The sequence below is a fragment of the Zophobas morio genome, unplaced genomic scaffold (genome assembly GCF_036711695.1).
Source record: "Zophobas morio isolate AGI-343-1 ecotype UQ-CSIRO unplaced genomic scaffold, CSIRO_AGI_Zmor_V1 ptg000010l, whole genome shotgun sequence".
In the NCBI taxonomy this organism is placed as follows: domain Eukaryota; kingdom Metazoa; phylum Arthropoda; class Insecta; order Coleoptera; family Tenebrionidae; genus Zophobas; species Zophobas morio.
The window spans coordinates 7,585,906-7,610,902 of NW_026972115.1; the positions used below are offsets into that span (position 1 = coordinate 7,585,906).

Consider the following 24,997-nt stretch of genomic DNA (forward strand, 5'->3'; position numbering starts at 1 on the left):
TGGTTAAATCATTTGATATAAAGTTTTTCATAGTACAATTTGTGATGACTTCATCAACTTTTTGGCAACGAGAAAAGAAGCCCATAAAAGGCGAAAAAATGGTCACAAAAAGTGGCTAAAATGACTACAAAAAATATTCAAGATTTACCTAGCAACATGTTGACATTGCATGTTTCCTTTCGATTTCAATTTTCGGTTTTTCATGCATTACGCCACCTAAAGTCTCCTTAAAATGAAAAAAATGTAAAGGAAGTAAAGTGAAAAATCAAACATTAAATTTTTAAGCGGTGTATATTGGGTTGCATAACTTCAGATCTTGCCATCAAATTAATCAATGTGTCCGGAAAAAAAATGTTTGTAATGTTAAGCGGAATAGATTTGAATGTAGGAGGGCTTGCCTTACATTTGTTCTGGCCGTATTAGAAAAAAAAGTTGTAAAAACTTGTAACATGAAGGTAACTGGTACTCCATTGAAAAGAAAATTTAATAAAAATAAAAACGAGCTGCCTGGCACCTGGCGCCACCTCATCGCCGCATCCATAAATAGTGTAAAATCCATTATAGACACCCACTGTCTGGAGAGCAGTTTCCGACGCGTCCGCCAGGTGTCCGCGTCCGTTTTTCTTCCACGTGTCTCTTCGTTACGTCATTTCCTTTTAATTGGCCCCTCCTTGTCAGACTCGGCCGCCTTCACTCGCTCCCCCCACCGCCATTGTTGTCTTCCAAGTCGCATAAAACTTCTCCCCAATATCCCGTCAAAAGTACCTGTTGTCACTTGAAGCCAAAGGGTTTTTATTAAAAATCGTGGCGGCAAAAGTCCGCCTTGGGCCCCTCATCGCCGAAAAGTCCCAACTAGCGGTAAATTCGGCCTGGAAGTCCGTTCGGCCGTCATCGTTGACACAACGCAGCAAAAAGTACCGCGGCCGGCGACTAGTCAAATCAGCAACTTCGCGGAGTCGAGTCCGGGTCGTTTTTGGCGAGTTTGGCGATCGGCGGCGGCCGATCGGGCTTTCCGTGTCGGTTTTGGTCGATTTGGGGCTCACCGGGGCCGAAATCGGGGGCTGTTAGGGGGTGTGGAGCGCGGGGGTCGGGTTCGGCATGAATGGAGCACCCTCCGGAGGCGTGCGTAAACGCTTCCCGCGCACTGCATGTCGGTAGTAATTTCTATGGTTCCATGACAGAGCCGCCATGATGGCTTTCCGCAATACACGCTCAACATGGAAAGTTTCAAAGTTGTTTTACTGTATTTGTGACTGAGTGCGTGTAAACAGGAACGATGGGAACGTACTAAGGGGCGCGGAGCGGCGTTCAGTGTCCGTCTCGGGCGGCCCGAGGCTCGGGAAGGCCCCTTTCGGCCGCATTTTATGCTGGCGCTGTCGTGTGTTTTGTGCTGTCAACAAATATGTCCAAGCTCTCGTTCAGGGCGCGGGCCCTCGACGCCAGCAAGCCCATGCCCATCTACATGGCGGAGGAGCTCCCGGACCTCCCGGACTACTCGGCGATCAACCGAGCGGTCCCCCAGATGCCCTCGGGCATGGAGAAGGAGGAGGAATGCGTAAGTTGGGCTTCCTTCGAGGCGCCGCCATCTTGGCTCGCCATCGCGATTCGATGCGCGCCCGCCGAAACGCATTTTTCGACCGCTTTTCGCCCTTTTCGAAGCCTTCTCGCCCTTCCGCCCCCACGTTTTCCGCCCATTTCCGCCGTTTGCGGGCTCTGGCGGGCCTGGCTCGAGCTGTCATCGCCGATTTGGGAGCCGGCGGGCTCGGGGGCCCTTTGGGGCTCGGTGGGACCGGCCGGCCCGGAACGTCACCGCGGCGCCCTGTTTCGCGCTCGCCGCCCTATTTTCGCCCGATTGGGGACTATCGGCGCTCGCGGTACCGGTGAAGGGGGCGGAATGCGAGGCTTTGGCGGGCTCGTGGGGGCGACAAGAGGCGAGGACCCGACATTTGCGACGCTGGGGCTACGTGTGGGTGCTGGGTTTCGTTCTTTACAGAAAAATACCGTGTTCCGTTAAACCATAACCTCACTTTTGGTGACAGCTATTCTAGGACAAACAAACCATTATCGTCGCGATTAACGTTTTCATGCTTTATTTAAATTTGCTGGAGGTTTACGTTTTCGCGGTTAATCTGCGTTTTTTAATTTTGTTGTATTAATACAACTTTAATTATAAAACACTGATAACCAATATACTCTTCTGGGAACGACTCTCGTATCGCATTCCAAACGCCGATTTTTATTAAAATCTGCACAGAAAAACATTCTTAAACGTGGAATAAATTCTATTGGCACACTTTTTCTTGAAAGTCCTCTGTCCATACAATTTTACAACTTGGGGTGATACTAGTATACGCAAATATGCCCGAAACGTAGAAAACTAATTTCGCCATGTGTTTTAGTTTCAACGAGGAAGCAAATCTGCATTTTTTAGTAAAATTTAAATTGGTCTAGAATGGTTTAGATAGAACTTCCCTCGCCTGTGAAGCACAGTCAACCAAATCTTCTTTGTTAAATAAACTAAAAAATTTGATTTTACGAATTTTATTTAGGTGTATGACAACCCCTACTGGATTGTTAAACTCCAGGTGAAGAAGCAATCACATATGTACCTATATAAGTTTGCATACATTTCGAATGTAATCAGTGAAATAAATTGCTTGAGTGGATGGATAATTCACAAGTTAGACCAATATTTTAGATAAGATTTATCCAAGAAAATTTGCAATCAGGCCATTAATTTCGGAGATTAACTGTCTAATAATGCAATTACAAAAACCTATATAAAAATATGGTTAGACTACGCATCTGTACCTCATTAGTGCACTCACCCTTCTCAACCGCGGAAAACCCCTTTTCAAGGATTCCTCAATCTTGGATTTGCCGACAGCGAGAACCCTCGAGTATTTCGAGGATTAAAAAAAAGTTGCCAAATGTGCCTCAATTGCTACTAGTTACTTGTGTTTAGTAATCACGAGCTCTGACTTTTTTTTTCTGCTTGCTTACATTGTATAGAATACATATATATTTCACAGATCAAGTTATTATTTTTGAATCTCTGCTTTAAAAGAATTTAATTTAATTTATGCAACTCACATTACATACTTCCAGTTCCAGTTGAAACTTTGTGGTCACCAAATCCCTTGGGTCGAACAAGATAAAAATCTCATAATTACACAATTAAAGAAAGTGAACTGGTGTTACGAAATATATCGTTTTTTGCTTATCAGGACGCAGAGGAAATACTTCCCAATATCAAGAATTCATTTTCTTTTAATTTTGTCACAAAGGATCAGAGTAATCAAACGTTAATGAATTAATCTGTTTGTTTAGATTAATTGTAAAGTGATAAATGGTCCAATTTTCAAGTTTTGAATTAGAAGTAGAATTGTAGAAAGTTTTATTTTCAACTTTATTTTTAAGTTCCTATTGTGAATGGTGGACGATAAAAACATGCCAACGAGAACAACTTAGAACGCTTCGCACATTAAATTGAAATCATAAAAAATTAAAAAAAAAAAGTAGGAAGTAATGACATGTATTGTGGATCAGAATTTATAAAATTCGGGAATTTGTTCATGTTCATTATCTTTAAATTTGGAGTAGACTTTAAGCTTATCGTAACACCAGTGAAGATTTCTTGATTTAATCTCTTCAAAAGCTCAACGACGTCATCAGGTTCGATAATTAAAGCGTGGTGTAATTTCCACCCCTATTTTTGGCTCCTTCTCACATTCCGGGTGCACATCAAAAGGACTTTTCTAAACGTTTTCGTATTTTTATTCGCGAATGTTATCACCTTTGTACTCGTAAATTGAAAACCGCCACTTTCTAAAACAGAAATTCCACGGTATGACGTTAGACATGCGACACGACCAGCTGTCCCTGATTTATCCCAAATATAATTCAAAATCTGTGTTACCTCTTCGTACTTGGTCGAAATACCAACCACAAAAACCGAAATCCCGACTTGACGTTCTCGTCTTTCGTACGGCGTACCGTGGAAATCGAACTGTAATGCGACGACAATGCAACAGGTGGTGATTTTTCAATTTACAACCATATGATATGTACGGTGAGCCTAATTGTCTTTGGGTCCCTTCCAGGAGCACCATCTGCAAAGGGCGATTTGTGCGGGACTCATCATCCCCACACCGGAAGTTGCGGACATGCCAGACAAGGAGTTCTACGACAAGGTTTACCCCGCCAACTACAAGCAGCCCCGGCAGCTCATCCACATGCAACGTAAGGCCCTTGACGTGCCCCGGGTTTTACTTGTCCTAGTTCGTGGGAGTAGGACAGGGAATGGCTTATCTCTGATTGTTTTGAACGACGTGAACGACGACTACATGAAAACACGAAATATAAATAAACGTAGTCGGTACTCAAAGTTTTGAGTTGTTGCGTTATCATTTTTAAGAGCTTCGAGTTATTAATTTCAGTGAGTCAGAACTAGTTATCTCATTGATCACAAACAAGCTTTACTGGTGATTAATTGATTGTTGTTTTTTTTTTTTTTTTTCGTCTTGACGGTAGATGATACTGCATGATTCACGATAAGTGGATCAAATGTTTTTGGCTTAAAGCAGACCATGTGTCCATAAGTTTGATGCATAGATTGCATACCACAGTCACGAGCTTCAGTCGCTCTTAAACTTCGCCCTTCACACAAAAAAAATTGCGTAGCCAAGCCGTTAATTTAACTTTTTTGAATAATTGTGTAAAGCGCCTCAGCTAATTTATACTTTCACTTGTCTCATTATTTTCGTGTTCCGCCGTTTAAATTCGTTCGTTTTAAGGTTCAGCGACAAAGATTAAAAATTGCGTTAGTAAAACCAACTCGCCATTGAATTTAACCTTCGGGTTAATGAAACCTATTCAATGCTGGTGGTGATTGTAGCGTTGAAAGAAGTGAAAGATTTTTACTGCTTGTGGTTATCTTTTTTCGTGGTTTACGATCTTCGAACCACGAATGGGTTCTTTTATTTTTTTTTATACTTGCTCCCGGGCGCTTTCATATCAGACGATTTTTTATGCAACCCAAGCCTGCTCTTACTTTAAAACAAGCGAATATGAAAAAAGCGTAATTCAATATGCGGTTTCCTGTTGCAGATTTAGATATAGTTACGTTCGGGTTTTTGTATAGGGCGTAGAGCTTTCGTTACGTTTTCAAAGGAGTGTAATGTGACAAAAGCCGTTTAATTTTATTACGTTATAAAGGCTTTGAATTAGACCACAGTGTCATTCTTTCGTGTTAATTTACGTGTTGATAGTGTTCAGTATCTGCTCAAAGCAATATAATGCGTCTAAAAAAAGTTAATTAAATAAATAATTACAGATTAAGATAAAATATGTCATTTCCACAATTAGCCGACATATCGCGACCCAATTTTAATTTTTGGAATTCACGCATCTGTTATTACTTTTTTGAAAAGGCTATTTGACAATTTCATTCGTCGTGTCCTGCTGGCTTTGTATTCGGATTAGTGGAATACAAAAAGCTGTAACCTTAATCGAAACGAGTTTCAACAGTGAGTGTATAATTGAAATGATAATGAAATTTCAGATAAAAATGTTTTTTCAAGAAACAATGCGTTGATGAATAAAGTACGCCACCGGGAAATCGATAAATCTTGACTTGGCGTTTTCCAGAGGTGTACGAGTTTTGGAAGTTAAAACCTACACACCAACAGAATTGCTTTTATTTTTTAATTTCATGAATCTCGTTCATCGTTGTAGTAGTTGTAGTATTTCGGAGCTCAGAATATAGATAACTCTACTTACATATTTAACTCCGTCTATATTTAACGGTTTCGACATTTTTAGATGTTAAGTCATTAATGCGGATGTCGTAAGAAGCAAATGCATTTTTGGCCGGATCAACGACCATCTCGTCTTCGCGTCCCGCATTCTGCGACCATCTCATAATCCCGTAATGTTTTTTGTTTGTAGCTTTCACGATGGAACAAGACATCCCCGACTACGACATGGACTCCGAAGACGAACGCTGGTTGCAGTCGCAGGCGCAGAGGCTGGACCTGACTCCTCTCAAGTTCGAGGAGATGATGGACCGGCTGGAGAAGAGCAGCGGTCAGACCGTCGTGAACCTGAACGAGGCCAAAGCCCTGCTGAAGGAGGATGACGATCTCATAATCGCAGTATTCGATTACTGGCTGAACAAACGGCTGAAAACCCAGCACCCTCTGATCCTCACCGTCAAGACGGAGCAGAGGGCGGGCGCCGCCCCCAACAACCCGTACCTGGCGTTCAGGCGGCGCACCGAGAAGATGCAAACTCGAAAGAACCGCAAGAACGACGAAACGTCCTACGAGAAAATGCTGAAACTCAGGAGGGATCTGCACAGGGCCGTCACGCTGCTGGAGCTGGTGAAGAAGCGGGAGAAGATGAAGAGAGAGCTGGTCCACCTCACGGTCGGTGCTCGGCAAAGAAAAAACAAAAACAGATTTGTTAAAGTCGCGCTGTTCCAGGTGGAGGTGTTCGAGAAGAGGTACCACGCGCGGGACTTCAGCGGCGCCATCTACGCGGAGGCGGCAGCCATCAAGACGACGAGGCCGGCCTTCACGCCCATCTTCCACAACCACTACCCGAACCAGAGCTGGTCGAATAAGGCGATTCTCAAAGACGAGGTTATACCGAGGAAAGAGAAAAGACAGTACAAGAAGAGGAAGCACAAATCGCTGGGGCATACTCGGAGCGGCGGGATCGGGGCGAGCGGACTGGACGGCCTGGGGGCTCTGTCGTCGGACGAGGAACCCATGCCGCAGCTGTCGCCCGAGCCCGAGGAGGTCGAGGATGAGGGACAGTTCGCTTTTCGCAGGAACAAACTGTGTTCTTATCACATGGTGAGTCTCCCGTAGCCGACACGTGCGGGATTGCTACTCTGATAACGTTATCAGGGCGCAGCGTGCCCACCACGGAAAAAGTTTTCCTCGTTTTGCTATCCAGCAGAGATGGGTAGTTCCGTCTGTTCACGTCTGTAGCGATTTTTATTACACAGATAATTTTATGAACTACCGGATCGATTGTTGTCAAATTGTGTATGTATATGAGAAATATCGGGTGAAACGCTAACCGAAATTTGGCTGATTATCCTCACGAACGATGATATGACGTCATTTTTTACAATAGCAAATGTTATTTAAATTGTTAAAATGTAAACTTTTTATCCTAGGTCTCCAAATTTTTCTAAACAAAAAATAAGAATTGTGTAACAGTATTTTCCAATTTAACTTTAAAATGCAAAACCGAAGTGCTCTGGAAGCTTGCGAACGTTTTTTAAGGTTATCGGAAACATGGTAAATCGTTAATAAAAATGTATCCGTTTACGCTACGAAAAACTGATGACGTTATGTCAAAATTTTGATAAAAACCCAATCTAAAATGTGCAGAATATGGTGAGTTTATACTTGTGATTTATTATTACATTCATATTTTTTAGAATTGTTTATACAGGGTGGTTAAAAAAAAAATAAATGAGTTAATTTATTTTATTGATGAAAGCAGGAAAAAAATGTGGAATACAATACTGTTGTTATTAGTATTACACTACACCCAATCAAATTGATATACGTGTCCTATTTTGTAAAGGAAAATTTGTTTCTGAGTATTATGAGATTTCGCCGATTTTTTAGCTTCCTTCAACTATATCTTTTTTCAACTTATAGGAGTTCTCATAAAACTCGCAAAATCAAATTATGGAATTTTTCGAAAAAGTTGGAAATGTTTAATTGTACTTCAGGGACGAGGGAAGTTCAGTCTTCTTGATGTCTCCGTTCCTCTCTTTCCCTCCGTGTTGCCTCTTCTGTTTTGCCGCCCCGCCACCCCCTTCACTCTTTTTCTCTTCCCTCTTTCTCTCCTTTCTTTTCTTTTTGCCTCGTTCTTTTAAAGTCTTCAATCTTCTTTTTCCCCACTATCTCTGCTCCCCTCTCCTCTCTTCAACCGCTCCTTTCTTCAATGCTTTCTTTTCCCTTTTCTCTCCACGAATGGAAAAATTTTTAAAAAAAGTCACTGATGGTTTCAGTGAGATTGGAAAAATTGTGAATCATCGCGTATGACCTTCCTTTTTACATTATGAACACTCAAGAATTTTCATAAAAGAAAAACAACATTGTTCTGCTTTCTTGGGCGTTGTTTTATAGCTCTCTTGACATGTAAAAATTGGCTGCAAAACAGATTTTATTGCCCCAGATTTGGTAATGTTTTGTAATAAAGTGTAATGAATGAATTTGAACTCGATATATCGTAGAGGTTAAAATAAAAACGAAAGGACGAACATTTTTGTGGAAATTTTAATTAATTTGTTTTACGTTACTAAAAGTCGCCAACAAAACGACACCATTATTTTATCATTCTAGAGTAAAGAAAGAACGTATCTGTAATGCTCGATTTTATTTTACGCTTGTTTACGGTTGTTTCCACACTGCCTGTCACTAAAGATGGATCGGCAACGCGAAGTGTTTTCGAGTGCTTCGAAAATTCGTTCCTTTGGGCGAACATCCGAGCTAAATTTTGTTTTTGTTTGCAGCCTTTGTCGAAAGTAGGCAACTGGCCGTGGTGTTCGAAAGAAGAGAACGGTCTGGCGGACAAGCGCTTCCGCTTCACCCTGACCTCCCTGTCGAATCCAAGACGTTGCATCGGCTTCGCCAGGAGGCGGATGGGTCGAGGAGGGAGGGTCATTCTGGACCGCATCAGCACCGACAATGACGACTTCTGGCGAACGCTGGATTTCTCGATAGTCGAACCCAAAACAAAACCAAACGATACGAATTTGTTGCCGGACGGTGTAGTTAAAATGGACGCTAGTTTTGTTAATAACACGAACGTAAACAATAATTTGCGAACTGATATTAAAAGTGAGTTTAGTGACGTCAGTAACAGTGCTTCGCGGACAAATGTGAGTGACGTCGGTGGTGAGAGTGAGAGTGCGAGTCACGGATGTGCGGAGATCAAGGAGAGGGACGAGGACGGTGCCGGTCGTCCGGAGACCTTCGTCCACAGCAAGAGCGAAGAGGACGAGATGGTCGAGATCCTGCGGTCCGTACGAAGGGATTGGTAAGTAAACGGTTCGCTAGTTGAACTTCGCACTCGTGAATAATTCAAGATATAAATAACGCTTCGATCATGTTTCGTCGATCGGTACGTTTCGCTGTGGAAAAAAATCCGAAATTAATAAACAGATCAGCGACCCGAAAACTCGTTTTAATTATTTACATATCTCGAAATTTAAATCGTCCGGATTTACGCAGGCTTCATTTGATGAAAATTTCGCATCTGCGTGCTTTTTAAATCGCTTTATTTTCCTTCGAGCCGACTCGATATTGGCCATTGTGTCGTTGGGGCTTGCGACTCGATATGGAATTAAAAAAGATCCAATCGATATTGATTCTACGGTAAATTGACGGCGGGCCATTGTTGTGGATAATGCTCCATTTATAATAAGATTTCGCGCCGATGTTCCGAGAAGCGAAACGAAAGAAAGGTCGGCGGGCAGAAGTGGGCGAATTGTGTCAAAAAAAAAAAAAAATAACGCGAAGAAACTGAAGGGAATTAGAGAAATTGAAAAGAGTCGTCGCGACGGAGCGTCGCTGTCAGGATTGAAAAGCTAATATCGTCTTGTTTGATGTATGAGTCAAATTTTACAAATATTTGTCCGCATACCGACATGTCACGTATTCAAATAGAAGAGCGCTCGAGCTGGCCGAAACGTCGAGCTTCGATGACTCCGGCTGTATTTGTATGGATGTGGTGCGAACGCTTTTATAAGATTTTGATATGTTTTATTCAGGGTTTCTACCGGATTTTTATTCGAAGAAGTTTCGTATCAAATCTGCAATTTAGGCGAACCGCGAGCGTGAAGGTCCTCTTTTGTTAGAGTACGGAAGGATTTTGATCGATTTTTAATGTAGTTTTGTGCTTGCGTGGAATTTAGGTATTATGGAAAAGATCTTTTGTTTAATGGACAATAAATTGAGGAAGTGGTATTAATTATTTAAGGGAATCGGCTACCGCCTGTGGCGGTCGGGTTTAAATCGGGGAATTCTATAATTTTCTTTCTGATCTTCGCAAATCACAAGTGCAGCAGCAACAGTGTTTGGCTTTTGCTTTAAATTAGCGTTGGTCGTAATTTTGTTTTATGAAATTTTACGCTTTGTCCAAAAAATCCATAAAATATTGATTTGTATACAAGATAAACGATGTTCGTGTAGCTGTCGTTTCCACTGGGCGGCAGCCTTTTATCTCTGGTTTAGACGTAGGAGGCGCCCAAACTTTAATAATAAATTCAAAATGATATAATAATGTTAATTTAACCGTCAATAACATCGCTAATTATAGCGATATTTGCTTTTATGACCAGGCACTTACTCACCTATAAAAAGCTTCTGTAAATAGTGTTTGTACCTTATGAATTAACGCTTCCCAGAATTGTCAATAAACAGCATTTAAACTTGCTAATTTTCGCGTTTCGTGCGGTTCGAACTATCTTAAAAAGTCTTCGTGCAAGATTTTTGATCAAGTTGACCGTGAGCACTACTTAAGAATTGACAGTTCCCATGAACAAAAATTAAAATATTGATCGAAAGAGAGAGCTGATTCTGAAAGGAAAAATCGTCCAGGACAACGTGTTTTGGACGTTTTGCTGCAACCCGATGACCCTAGAACGTTCGTCGATTCGTTCTTTTTCATAATTAATTCGTCAAACTGGGTCACTGCATTCGCGTAGATTAGTTTTCTGTGCGAATTACTTCAAAAGGGTGCAATTCTCTTTCGTCATTAAAAGGGAGTGTTACCCGAGTATATGAAGTAATTAAAATTAACAAGCGGCGCTCCTACGTTTACATCTAAATGTACCTTCAAAATCTTGGGATTTGCATCAAATTTAATGCAATGTTTTGAGTATTTTCGTTTTATTAAGTTGGAAAATTAATGGTTCGAGAATTTCCCTGCAGTATTGGTAATTTTGACATTTTTGCGTCACTTTGGTTTCTCATAATTTTGTAAGCAAATAATATGCGATGTACAAAAACATCTTGAGAGAGACATTTTTAAAGAAGAATGTTACAACATAACAGCAATTCTGATAAATTGAATGTCAACAATATTTTGGTTTCCAGGCAATGTCTATTATTGTTATCACTAGTATACAAAAGTGATTAATTAATTTAGCAACTTTGTTATCGTGTAGCATACATTATTGTCCCTTATAATAATACTATGTATTATGTGTAGTTAGTAGCCATATCGTCGTAATCAATTTTTACGTCATAATAATCTTGGCACATAAAAATAGTTTCGTCGTAAGTTTAACGGTTTTCTTAGACTCTAGATATGATACGACTAATCTTTCAACTTTTAAAGTTACATTATTAGAGACACTAAAACTGTCAGTCTTTCGTAATTCCTTTTTTTACTTCCCGAGTGTAACCTAGGGACGTATAGTAATCGAATCCATCGAAGCCATGTCAATTTCATGTTTTCGCGGCGTTTATAACCCCTAGACTATGAAAAAAGTAATATCCCGATCCCATCTGTCTGTCTGTCTGTTTCGGGTCTGTATCGATTTTTATTAAACACGTAATCTCCGAAACTACTGGACCGATTGTTGTCATATTTTGTATGTATGTTAGGAAAATCATGTAAATGGTTAAACGCTAACTAAAATTTGGCTCAATCATCCCCACCACCGATGGGATGACGTCATCTGCAAAAGTTATAGTAAAAAGTTTTTTAAATTGTATAAAATAAGATACTCCTACACTTGTGGTGTATAAATCCGTGTCGAATTTTCACCCTAGATATCCAGAATTTTTGAAAAAAAAAAAATAATTACAATATTTGGCGTTATAAGTTTGAAACTGCAAAACGATTGCTCTGAAATCTTGTAAATATTTTAAGGTTATTGTAATCATGGTAAATCGTTAAGCAAAATTTATTCTTTTATTCCCTCCCGAGAAATTGATGACGTCATGTCAAAATTTCGCCGAATAAATCCTATCCAAAATGTGCAACATGATGAGTTTATACTTGTGATTTATCATCGCATGAAAAGTTTTTAAATTTCTTATACTGGGTGACTCATAAAAATTAATAAATAAGTCAATTTATTTTATTGAATATTTGGGAATACAATTCTGTTATCATTAGTATTACATTGCACCTGTCCAAAGTGATATACGTGTATTTGCAAAAATGTTGATGGAAAAAAATAAAATTCGCATAATCAAATTTTGTAATAATTTTTCGAAAAAGCTGTTTTATTGTATTTCAGGAGCGAGGGAAGTTCTGTCGAAATAACCTTCGATCAATGTTTCTATTATCTCCACTGTTACGACACGCTTATTAATGATATTATAACAATCCAATCTTTCTTCAGAAATACCCACGTTCTTATCTTCCCACGATCGAAGATGTTATCCTGTTATGTATTTTTTTTTTATTAAAACACTCGTTGATAATTCTTATTTATGATTGTCGGTCCTTTCGTTCAAAATTGATGGCAATCGCTTTCTGTATTGTTGAAAGGGAAATTTTTATCAGTTGCACAATTCTAGATGTGACAGCTTACTCCGAATAAATAAGATCCTGTATTTTCTCGATCATCAAATTGACAGTAAAGATGACGAGTATTGTGGTAAACTGAAGACCATTTGTCATACAAAGTAATTATTTATTACTTAATAAAAATTTTGATAGTATGATTGTATTTGCTAACTGTTGTATGTTTTCAGGTTGCACTTCCGGCCAAAGACGCCGCCCCCAGACCAAGAACCGCCGTGCGGCCTCCTGCCAGCCAGCGAGAGCTATTTCGTCCCCGGTGCCAACACGCCGTTCTCGATCGAGGTCCAGACGATGGAAACGCCAAGCACACTCCTCGACACTTCCGCTTTCTTAACCGATCCATTCACGTTTGACAATTTGGACAGTATAGAAGACGTACCAGTAACCGACACACGGCAATCCAGTGATAAAATCGTGCAAACGGGCATTAACTTGAACGTTAATGTCGGTCTCAATACGCTTACTCCTAGTGTTAACGATAATAGTAGTAGTGTTTTTTCAAATAGTAACGCGAACCTCACTGATAGTATCAAGTTTGAGGAGTCAACGTCGTCGTCATCGGACGAAAACGATGAAAGGACTATCGGATGTTCGAGGTTTCACGTCTCGGATTTGGGCGGCGCGAGCAGGGCCGCCGCCGCCGCCGCCGCGGCCGCGTCCAAAACGAAGGCGCCTTCGAGTACCTTGACTAGTCCTAAGTTTAACAGTGTCAACGCCGTGTCCGACGGGAGGACGAGGAGCAGCACGACGGAAGGGAGCCTAGGGAACACCAACGGCTTGCTGTCGCAGTTCGGGCTTGATGGTACGTAGTTGGTAGCTGGCAGCGATTGCGTTACGTTGCGTTGTGCGGCGAGGCGGCGGCGTACCCTCACGGATGCGACTCGACGTTTTTACTCTTCTGTTGCAGGTAGAACAACAAAAAACAATAAGATATCTTACGCTTACTCTGGCGGAGTTTACCAACCTGTACCACCCATCAATGCTTCCTCGGGCACGTTGAGTCTTCACACTTCTGCACACACTCTTACGCTTAATAGTCATAGGTAAGTGGGATGGCGCGATTAATTACTCGCCTCGAAAACTTTGGAATTTATTCCTCAGGGAAAGAGAAGTTTTTCTTTTTTAATTTGCATGTATTGAATATTGATGATTTTTTGACAAATTCGTAAAGTTTCGAAAATCTCGTCTCCTGAGGAATATCGAGTTGAAGTTTTTGCATTTTATTTTGTCGTTGTTGACATGACTTTGAAGCAAATCTAGACACAAATCGCCTGAGTCAATACGAGATTGCAAGAACGTTTGATTACCACACACATAAAACTTTATTGCGGCAAAGCAAAACTGCAGCCATAAATTGCGAGGCACCGATGTTGGGAGATATTTAAGCGCTACGTTCATATTTCGGTCGCACATTTTCAGCAATTGAATTTTATGCGGATCCAACTAAAACAGTGTTTTATATTCAATAGTAAATATGGCTGGAGTTAATTTGACAAATATTGCAATGCTCTGACGCAAACTCGGGCTTCAAAATTGGAATGGAATGGACTACCTGCACGAACTTGGAATCAGTTCCGAATTGTTTGCAACAAATGAAATGTGACAGCTGCAAACAATACTTTTTAGTTTTATTCTTTTCGCATGCAATGTATTCGTATAGAAAAATTGCGGTTATCTCGATTGACACGGTTTTCAAAAACCTTGCATTTGTTTCGTGAGTCATTTCATTTAATGGAGGCGTTGTGTCGTGAGTGGAAAAATCGTTTTAAATATAATTTTTTGCGACCGATGAGTCACACGTTTAGCTAGAATTAATTTGTTCGATTTTTGAGTTAAAATTAAAAAATAAATTTCTCCTTGGCTGAGTATCGTGTGTTGTAACGCAAACAACAAAGCAATATTGATTTTGTTATTAAGTTGAGTGGTGCAAAAAAGCTGTTTACACGTGTTCAAATTCCCGGAAAACTTGCAACAAATTTACAGATAATGTAGATTTATTAAAAAAAAAAATGAAGCTTATCAAATTATCACTGATGTATTATTTATGATATTTTGCTCGTGAGGATGAATTTTATTTCTTGCGTTGTTATTGGTCGTTACGTAAGTTGAGTGTTGTTTTGAATTTGTAAAAATTTCTGCGTTGTTCGAATTAGTTTTGAATTTATCGGTAGAATGCATAAGTGTGCGGAGGCACGGCCAACTGTATTAATACATATGGCCATCCCAATTCGTATAAAAAGTTGATTCTTTGACGTTTCCAGAATCGTTAATCAGGCAACGACATCTGTTGAGTACAATTATGAACTTGGTTGGCAACTAATTGTCAAAATGACGTTTTAAAATATCACGTTTTTCTGAAAGTGTAGATAATGGCACAAGAACATTAATGATTATACTCATATTATTTAGTTTTGAAGTAAGATAGATATATTTTTACAAAACGAAAATTATTTAACAAAAAGGAAGGTACATATTCATAATTTTAAAACTTTTCTGCTGGTAGGTTTGTTACAGATCGTTATTTTCTTCAACCAGTCTGTTTGTTCCAAACAAATAAACTGGTTTCACTGTTGCTCGAATAATTATATCACAAACTCTTGATTTATGTTCCAAGCAACAAAATCATGGATTTTGGTCCAAAGAAGGATGGAGTAGATTACATATTTGTTGACATGTCTTTTTGGAGTTTAAAAACGCCAACATTTTTTGAGTGACATCACTTAACAATTCCGCAGCGGAGCATCTGACGCATTGCATATTCTGCCGCTCTGGTATCCGTTGCATCATTGGAGCCTCCTTTTAATCTCACGTGTGAGAACGTTGCTTCCACCGCATCGGAGCTAAAGGAACGCGTAAGAACATAGTAAAAGCCTGCTTATTCTAATAAAAACTTAACACACAAATATGTACTTCTGGCAATAAATTTTAAAGCATGTGCAGTCTCTTGAGTGAAACCACGAAAACCGGTGCTAGCAGTATTTGATAAGATAAAACTGATTTTCGCACTTTTGACATTTTCAACTATTTTTCATTTATTTTCGAAAATTAGCGAAAAAAGTGACAACAATTTTTCGTAATTTCCAGAAAATTTTTGTCTGAAACAGTTAAAAGACGATCTGACCCACCGGAAAATATGTAGTTGACTTATAAATAAAATATTTTTTGACGATTTGTCTTCAAATAACTGAGAAATGCGAGGAAAGGACTCCAAAAATCTCCAAAATTTCCAAAAAATTTGAAACCGTTCCAAATGGCTTTATTTCAGAGAAAAACATTGACTTTCTAGTTTTATAGAATACTAATCGCAAATTTACCTTATGAAATACTAGCCCCGCCCACCCACTCACCCTCCATTTTCTTAAAGAGTATGTCGTTTGCCAAATATTGTCTTATCTTAGCAAGTACTAGCCCCACCCACCCACCCTGTATTTTCTTAGGGATATGTTATTTACTAAAATCAGTTTTTTTCTTAGCAAATACTAGCCCCGCCCACCCGCCCTCTCTTACCTTGTAGGATATGTCATTTTCCACCATTAGTCTTACCTTAGCAAGTACTAGCCCCGCCCACCCGCCCTCTAGTTTCTTGGAAGGTATGTGATTTGCCAAAATCAGTATTATCTTAGCAAGTACTATATTGTATATTGAAGTGGCAAAATAAATGATTAAACAATAATTAAATAGTACTTGCTAAGATAATACTGATTTTGGCAAATCACATACCTTCCAAGAAAATAGAGGGTGGGCGGGCGGGGCTAGTATTTGATCCAACGGAAAATAGTTGGCTTATAGATAATTTTTCGCAGATGACGAATCTAAAATATTTTTCACGATTTGTCTTCAAATAACTGAATCTAAATGTTACCCTTTTTAAAAAACTTTCTAATACCACCGTTTTTAAACTCTAAAAACACATGTCAACAAATATGTAATCTGCTCCATCCTTCTTTGGACCAAAATCCATTATTTTGTTGCTTGGAACATAAATCAAGAGTTTGTGATATAATTATTCGAGCAACAGTGAAGCCAGTTATTGATAATATTTGTTTGGAACAAACAGACTGGTTGAAGAAAATAACGATCTGTAACAAACCTACCAGCAGAAAAGTTTTAAAATTATGAATATGTACCTTCCTTCTTGTTAAATAATTTTCGTTTTGTAAAAATATATCTATGTTATTTCAAAACTAAATAGGAGTAATATCATTAATGTTTTTGTGCCATTATCTACACTTTCAGAAAAACGTGATATTTTAAAACGTCATTTTGACAATTATTTGCCAACCAAGTTCATAATTGTACTCAACAGATGTCGTTGCCTGATTAACGATTTTGGAAACGTCAAAGAATCAACTTTTTATACGAATTGGGATGGCCATATGTATTAATACAGTTGGCCGTGGCGGAGGTGATTAATAGTTTTGGAAGAATGGGCGTTCGTCGTTTGAGAATAATGGTTTTCTTTTCAGTGCCAACATTTTAGAAATACCGATAACGGACGACGCGGAACCAGTCTCGAACAAGTTGGTGAATTCTCAGTGTACGGAAGCGGGCACGGCAGCAAGCAACAACAAAACGAAAACAATCGTCCGGAAGAACAATCTAGTAATGGAAGTGACGTGATGCTCATCTTCGGACCTGCGTTTTAAAAAGGCGCAGGATGGCTTTTTACTATCAACAAGGTGTTTCATTTTCTGCTGGTTACACGTTTACAAGATTTGAAATGCCTGTCAGAATTTTACGTTTACATCATTCGCAGATTGTCTAAGTATTAAGAAGAAAGCAAAGCCGCAAGATTACCGTATGACGAAATTAGAGCATGATTTAAGAATTATTTTAGAGAGGAAGAGGAAGGAACTGCCTGTTGTGGGATATAATGGTGTTATTTTTCCTCGCTCGATTTTATTCGGTCCTTTATTTACGTAGTAGGTTGGATTTTATTGGCTTTCAGATTTTTAGATGTGCGTTATAAGTATGTTTCTAAATCTTAGGCGGCGGTCGCGCTGGAGTAACATCGTTATATTTCATGATCTGTAACTACTATTCATCCGTTGTGCTGTTTGTATACATTTCATGTGAATGTATTCATTTCAATGTATGCCACGTCTCCAGAACTGTTAATAACATTTTAATTTTTTAAGGCAAACATATTCTAACTATATAGTATTATTGTGTTCATTAAGTGATCATAAATTACTCAGTTTTAGTTGAAATAAATTTGTAGAAAAAGCAGGCATTTTCGCAAAATCTTACCAATAAACTAGACTTCTATTTTAAGGAGTTGTTAATTTATTTTCTATTGTAATTATAACCCTAGTGTTAATAATTCATGAGGCTGTTGAACTATTATTAGTAACTTATTACATTTTGTAAATGAAATTTTGTGAAATGTACTTACACCATTAGACCATTGTATTTTAATTCGATTAAATTTATTTTTTTTAAGCCTTTATTTGGACTTTGTGTTCGTAATATGTGCTAAAGGAAGGTTTAAACATAACAAATGTAAGAAGTTAGCCAGAGTCTCGTGAAACTTCTATCTGTATAAAATGTTGGCACGTCATAAGTTATAATAGTTAACAATTTGTCAAAAGTGGTGTTACGTCTTTCAATATAAGCTTCTCTGTGTCTATTTAACTATTACCATCCTACATTGGCAGATCGTTAACGGCATAAAACGTCTCAAAATTTCGTTTGAAAGTTTTTCGTTTCTTGTATGTTTTATAAACAAAACTAACAAAAAAAAGGCTGTTAGAAAAATTTGGTATAAATACGCTCTCTTAATTTCATATAAGTAAACTCGATGAATTTTTACTGTTTTGAATAACACTTTTGCTCGTTTATTACAAAAAAAAAACCCTATTGTAAATAATGCCGTTTGTTTGTATATAATTATATCAAGACTAGCAGTATTTTTTGTACAAAAAGTTTGTCAATTATGTTTTTAGATTTAAGTGACGATACTTTAGGGCAAAGGTATTATTTAAAACTAGTTTAAATTTAATTAGAATCAATGGTGCAAGCTATTAGATAATAAGTCACATTCCTACTTCTGTATGTCATTGTTGAATTAACGGTTTAAATGCATAATGTGATTGTCGATTTTTATTATATTAAAATTTAGTAATTTTGATATTTAGACTGTTAATTCATTAATTTATTATAAACGAAAAATAAGCAACACGACATCTAACAATGTAGAACCGTCTATGTTGTTTTATGTTACAAAAAAATCCAAAAAAATATAAATGCTTCAACATTGATTGTGGCACTTATTGCAACTAAAATTTAAGCATTCGCATTAAGCCGTTCCATTTACAGTAATGTGAATGTTCGAATTGTTAGTGTGGATAAGCTGTAGAATGTGGTATTTAATTTATATATAAAGAAGAAAAATTAATAACGCGATTACTATATACGGGTCTATTAATGAACGTTCTGGGTTTTTGATTAGGTCCTCTGAATGTGAATATTTGTAAATATGTGATTAGTTTATGTGTATGAATGATCAATAAAATCTGTCATGCAGGTTTTAGATTCTAAACTATTCGTTTATTTTAGTAAATTGTACATTAAACGAAACTCTGCCATTATTCCACCGCTTCTCCTCCTCCAGAATTGGGCACCAGCCCCCGCAACGTCAAATCATACACCACTTCCTCGATTTTTTTAACGTCGTATTTCAGAGCGTCAAACCTCTTTCGCAAAGAATCGTTTTTTAAGTTCAGCAAACGGAAACCCGCGTTCAGTTCGGCCACGAACTTGGAGATCTGCAGCGGCCTGCTGTAGTCCCCAAAGGTAACTGAGTTCACAGCGAACCGCGCCAACTCCGTCGCCAAATTCAACAGCCCCATCAGATAGTCTTCTAGATCTAGATGGAGGCGAGACTTCTCGTGCAGACCTAAAATCTGCGCCGTGGTCACTTTATCCACGAGAAAACCCTTCTCCAAAAACACCACCAAAGCTGCCAGAAAACAGAGGCGCTGCGTGGCGTAGCGCCAGTGGTCGTTGTACCGGTAATACTGCCCTTCAGGAATCACGCTATCGAGCTTCTCGAAGCCCTTCTGGACCACGTTGAAGAGACTTCGTGCTGTGAAACACGCAGCTGAAACTTTAAAAACCGTTGATTTCTAACCACACTTTTAAGGTGACTACAGACTTTCTTCACCGTTGAGAGTCCTGTGGATTATCTGCAAGGTGGTGACGATTTCCCGAAGGGACTTTTCGATGTCTTTCATTATGTTGCGGATCTCCTGTAACAGAGTTTTGGTTTTCGACGCACTCTTTTGTTGTTTATACGAACCTCTCGAACATCTTGTTCCGAGTTGATGCTCTCCTGAAACGGCGTGAAAATGTGTTCGATGATATTGTCCGAACTCATTCTTTCCCATTCATGTAACGCTAAATCTCGAAACGGAATTGTTTTTTACAAAAATCGTAAAAAATTAAATGACGCTTCTTTTTTTCTGTTTGACAGTTGACACTCATTTAGACGCTATTATAAAACATGGTTGCCAATCACAAACAAGTAAACAAGAGTGCGTTGCCAACTCTAAAAATCGCAACAAAGAGATAGAGATCGCCCAGATGAATTGTCGACGATGGAAGAAGAAAAGTGCGAGCGTGGAAAAATACTTTGGAAGATGTCCGATTTATTCCGAAATGTGACCAGAGCGGAAAAAAATGTTCACGTTCTACTTTTTGTGCTCATTTTCAAAATGCCGACAATCCGAAGAATATGGCAACTTTGAAAAATGCGCTGTTATTGGTTAACAGTGAGGCCTGCGACGTCAAGTTCGCGTGGATTGGCTGCTTCAAACTAGCGCTACCAATTGAGAAGAAAATCAAATATAAAGGTTCCTGCAAATCTTATAACTTTCATCGTAATTTTAAACTATGTTTTTATTCTTTCTAAAACTCGATTATTATTCCAATAAATTATTTAAGAACTTGTTTTCTCTTGACTGGTCGCAGTACGTTTAAGAAAAGTTTACTCTGTTCTGTTGTAAAAGAAGAAGGTGAAGACGTACCCCCTTTGCTTCCCCCTGATCAGTACCAAATCGACGCTTTATCTGGGCGGCTGTGACTCACGTGATTTGAGCTAATTTCTCGGTCATCAACTTGAGGTTCAGATCCGTCGATTGTCAAAGAGAAATCGAAATTGTGTTTATATGTCAAATGGGGCTATAACCCCACGTGTATAAATGGATTTTGCCAAAAAGCAGCTGGAAAAATATGGATGGACAGACGGTAACGTATTTTTCTCACTAAACGTAGCCCTCTTTCAATAAAATCTGTCATCACAAAAAACCATAACCTAAAAATTACAACTAGTTTTTTCATCTCAAACGTGATTTAGGTAAAGGTTTGGGCAAAAACGAAGACGGAATTTCACAAGCACTGAAACCAAAGCTAAAATTCGACAATGCAGGAATAGGACACGACGTCGGTGAACAGTTCACCAACAACTGGTGGGAACGAGTTTTTAACAACGCCGCCAACAATATTAACGTAAGCAACATTCCAGACGTTCAAAACTCATAAAAAAACAATTAATTTCGTCTTCCTTTAGGTGAAATTAGACAAAGACGCAATTAAATTAGAGTTACGCGAAGAGCCAGTCGAGATATCCACAAAAAGCTATTCTTTGAAAGATCTGAAGAAAAACAAGAATTTCGAATATGGCAGTTTCTTAAAAACTGCGAAACTGTCGGGGTCTGAAGTGGAGAGCTACAATGTTGCACCTCCGGAGCCTGTCATGTCTTTTACTCCTTTAACAGATGATGAATTGTTTGCAGCGTGTGGAGGTCGCACCGCTCATAAGTAAATATTTGCAACGTTGAAGTGAGTGTTTAGTACATAGTTTGTTTGTAGGGGGGCTCGACACGGTTTAAAACTGAGCGGCAAGTTATCAAGGATAGAAAAACAAGAAAAACTTCTCCTGAAAAAGATGAAAAACGTTTCATTGACTGACGACGTCAGTAATCTGGAGAAGAAAATGAAAAAACTCAAGAAACACAAAGAAGAAACTGCGTCGAATATCGTCCAAGAGTCTGAGATTATCATGAGTCCCACTTCTAAGAAGATTAAGAATAAACGTAAAAGCGTCACTTTTAACGACGAAACCGTAGTGAAATACTACACACCTGATTTAGACACAAGCCATGACAGTATTAAGGACGAAAACAGCAATAATTCCGGTCTAGTAGATCCTAATTCGAACGCGTGCGACGAAGGGATCGAACAAGACATTGAAGACAGCAACAGCGAAACGAATGACTCGCACAGGAGTTTCGAACAAGCTCAAAGGACGTTCAACGACTTGTCGAAAGCGGAACGGAAAAAGTTGAAAAAGAAACGAAAACTGGAGAAGAAGAAGACTGCTACGGCTCTATTTATAGAGGAAGTGAGAGAGCAGATGTGCATAGAAGAAAATTGCAAGAAGCGCAAATTCGTTACTGAGGAAATCGATTTTGAAACGAAACAAAGTCCTACGTGTAAATATTCCAAGAAAAAGAAATATGTACCTGAGAAATTGAAGAAAAAGGAGAAGAAACGCGAGAAGAAGATGATGAAGTCGATAGTGGCGTCGCTCGACCATCTTTGTAAAATATCAGACGATGAATAATTGTTTAGCAAGCTGTAAGTTATCTTGCCGATGAGTATTTAAAGATTTGCAAGTTTTTTGTGGGAGTAAATATTTTCAGTAATTTGTAGTGGGAGTTTGCCATATAGGTTTTTGAGGTGTTGTCGTCAGTGGCATATTTTTATAAAAATAAGAATTGTAATTTTCCTGTTAAGTATAGTTTTTGTATATTATTACATAACCCTCACACGGGTCTGCTGACTTGTATACAAATAGAGACTTATGGTGTTCATTTGTGGTCGTTAATTTTCCCCTGGTAAACTAGTGTACCGACTAAACCAGTCGTTACCACGCCAGAAAAAATAAAGAACTTTCTTAGTAGATTCGTAATACGTTTGAACTTCATTTATAAAGTAAGCGGATTATGTCAAGGCGCTGATGTCAAGGTTAATTGCGTAAATACAATATTTGTCTATTAATTCTGAATTATTGCTTGCGCGTGTTTGTCACCAAAAAGTTCCATTTTCCTGTAACTGAAAAATAATGATAATAATAAGAAACTTTAAGTGTTTGTGACCTCTATCAGTCTATCACAGGATACACAGAGGCGAAAATTGCATTCGATGCAAAATAAAAGATTAGATTTGGGGTACTGCAGGGCTCAGGTGTTCAGTCTTTCATAAATGATCATTTCTGTCTTTCAACGGAGGGTCATTTATACTCAAATCTCAAGCTATTGCATAAACAAATATTGTTTATTCTTTCTAAATAAGTTATAATCCAACGCCAATATTTTTATATTAAACAATAAACATCAGTCTTCCAAGAAATGCATTTTCATTTATCTGATAAGTAAATGACAAGCTTTCGATATTAAAAATAACAAGGTAAATTGTTATTATTGTTAGATTCATTATCAGTTTGTATTAATCAGGAATTAAAACCCTTTGTTTGTCGAAATGATTATAACCAGTTTCGAAAAAAAAGGATTTAATTTACATTCGTAATAAGTTGTCATTTTTTTACAATTAATTGCTTTAAAAAATGTGGTTCATCTAAAAATGTCGAAGAAAAAAAATCCATGCCTGCAATCACCATAATTAAATAATGCCACACCAATTTTCCAAAATTTTACCATTAGGACACTGTATCTTTTGAGTTTTTCGCATCCATTATTCTTCAAAATGAAATAAGTCTCTCGAATGGTGGCCGCCGTGTAATAATGACGCGTCCATGCTTTCGAATCCAGGCAAACGTGACTGTCGTTCTTGTTGCACGTAAATCTATAATTATTTGTGAGTTTTATCCCCATGTATTTTGAACAAATCCCCGTCAAGTACACATCTTCAGTGTGCAGCAACGGTACTTCCAACGAACATTTGAACAACTTGTCAACAACATCGGCAGACATTAGGTAACCCGGTCCGCACAAAAAATCAGGGTATATACTATCAGGGTACCACTTGTACGGCATGTACCTAAAAAGCTGTGTATTTTTGGTTTTAACTGCCTTTTTACGTACCACTTTGAACTGGATCCTCGATAGGGAGCTGTTTGGCTTCTCACTCTACCTATAAGTGCATTGCGTTGGTAAGGGCGATGTTGAAGGTGTGTCACAGTCGCGTCAAGATTAAAATAAAGATCGTCGTCGACTTTCATCAGGTACTTATAAGTATCGGCGCAATATATCTTGAACACTTTCAACATATGCACGGACTTTAAAGTCAGGTTGTTGTAAGTGTCCACGAAACGCTCTTGAATGATGTCGGCAAATTCCTCACTTTCAGCTTCAAGTTTGTTCTACGAAATTTTGAGAAAATTGAGTTTCGAATGAAATTTGGTATACCTGGAGGCGGCGACTTTTGACTTCTCCGACGAGGAAAAACACCGAGGCGTTGGTGTCTGAAAACTGAAATTCATTCAGGGTGGTTTTAGAGATACGACTACAAATTGTATGATTTCGTGGATTTTAATTAAAAAAGTATTTTTCTGTGTTGCAAAAGAAATCATACAGTTAGCGGTACCTCCACACTCATTTACGTTTTTGGCCCCACGTGTCTCTAATGGCCCTCCGAATCTCAAACCCATCAGGTCTAGAGCACACCATGACCATCAAAATTTTTTCGTCCTGACAAAAGCTTTCTGGCAGGATGCGAGGCTTGAACAGTTCGTTAACGTAGTCGCTCACATTTCTCGACACACCTTCGTCCCAACCCTCCACCGGTGACAAACCTGTGAGGCACTCACAGATCAAGACTACTACAATCAAATTAACATACCGTCAGTCAAGGAACTGTTCCAAATCATCAACAAATCGATGATCGCAACACAGGAAAAAATAAAACAGAGTCTTCTGAACCAAATCCTGGCGGGTCCGAACCTCATTCTGTTACAGTGTTGTGATAGATGCGAAAAACTCGGAACTCGAGTCACGGGATTTTGTGTACCCACAAAACACACAAAAGCGGTTAATTTATTGCTTTTTATCAAATCATGCGGAAGTGGAGTACAACAAGGTTATGGGCTGCGTGAATGAAACCGATGCCTCTTCCACATTACGATTAAAGTCTGCTTATATAGCATGAATTAAGTTCGACTTACTGCTTACAACGCTAATTCTTGGGTTGGTTTTTTCAACTGGAGACTATGAAGACTCTTTGACTTTTAATTGACAAATTAAATTAGCGACTAGATGCAAATGGGAATTTTACTTTGCGCTTTACCGCAGAACTTCGCAATAATCACACACATTTATTCGTCGATCTGTTTCAGCCAAAGACGAAGATCGGGGTTTATCACAAATTTGATCGGGGTGTATCATCACTAAACTAAAAAGCGTCC

General features: G+C 38.7%; 4 protein-coding genes across 4 annotated transcripts; 2 read left to right on the forward strand and 2 right to left on the reverse strand.

The window, feature by feature from the left end:
- The first annotated feature begins 1,069 nt into the window (after positions 1 to 1,069).
- On the forward strand, positions 1,070 to 19,114 carry LOC135126372 (enhancer of polycomb homolog 1-like). The gene is made up of 8 exons (XM_064052377.1): positions 1,070 to 1,555; positions 4,104 to 4,242; positions 5,950 to 6,428; positions 6,486 to 6,860; positions 8,543 to 9,069; positions 12,744 to 13,375; positions 13,481 to 13,616; positions 17,040 to 19,114. Exons 1-8 carry the CDS (start codon positions 1,403 to 1,405, stop codon positions 17,191 to 17,193), a joined length of 2,595 nt encoding a protein of 864 aa, XP_063908447.1. The 5' UTR covers positions 1,070 to 1,402; the 3' UTR covers positions 17,194 to 19,114.
- Positions 19,101 to 20,082, reverse strand: LOC135126377 (translin). The gene is made up of 3 exons (XM_064052389.1): positions 19,874 to 20,082; positions 19,730 to 19,823; positions 19,101 to 19,681 (listed from the first exon to the last, which is right to left on the reverse strand). Exons 1-3 carry the CDS (start codon positions 19,949 to 19,951, stop codon positions 19,161 to 19,163), a joined length of 693 nt encoding a protein of 230 aa, XP_063908459.1. The 5' UTR covers positions 19,952 to 20,082; the 3' UTR covers positions 19,101 to 19,160.
- Positions 20,083 to 20,657: 575 nt separating this feature from the next.
- Positions 20,658 to 22,448, forward strand: LOC135126373 (G patch domain-containing protein 4-like). The gene is made up of 4 exons (XM_064052378.1): positions 20,658 to 20,820; positions 20,930 to 21,081; positions 21,143 to 21,393; positions 21,445 to 22,448. The coding sequence occupies exons 1-4, from the start codon at positions 20,775 to 20,777 to the stop codon at positions 22,196 to 22,198; spliced, it is 1,203 nt and encodes a 400-aa protein (XP_063908448.1). The 5' UTR covers positions 20,658 to 20,774; the 3' UTR covers positions 22,199 to 22,448.
- A 513-nt stretch (positions 22,449 to 22,961) lies between these two features.
- On the reverse strand, positions 22,962 to 24,905 carry LOC135126376 (beta-1,3-galactosyltransferase 1-like). The gene is made up of 6 exons (XM_064052388.1): positions 24,436 to 24,905; positions 24,197 to 24,388; positions 24,003 to 24,058; positions 23,679 to 23,956; positions 23,292 to 23,634; positions 22,962 to 23,241 (listed from the first exon to the last, which is right to left on the reverse strand). Exons 1-6 carry the CDS (start codon positions 24,539 to 24,541, stop codon positions 23,212 to 23,214), a joined length of 1,005 nt encoding a protein of 334 aa, XP_063908458.1. The 5' UTR covers positions 24,542 to 24,905; the 3' UTR covers positions 22,962 to 23,211.
- Positions 24,906 to 24,997: the final 92 nt, after the last annotated feature.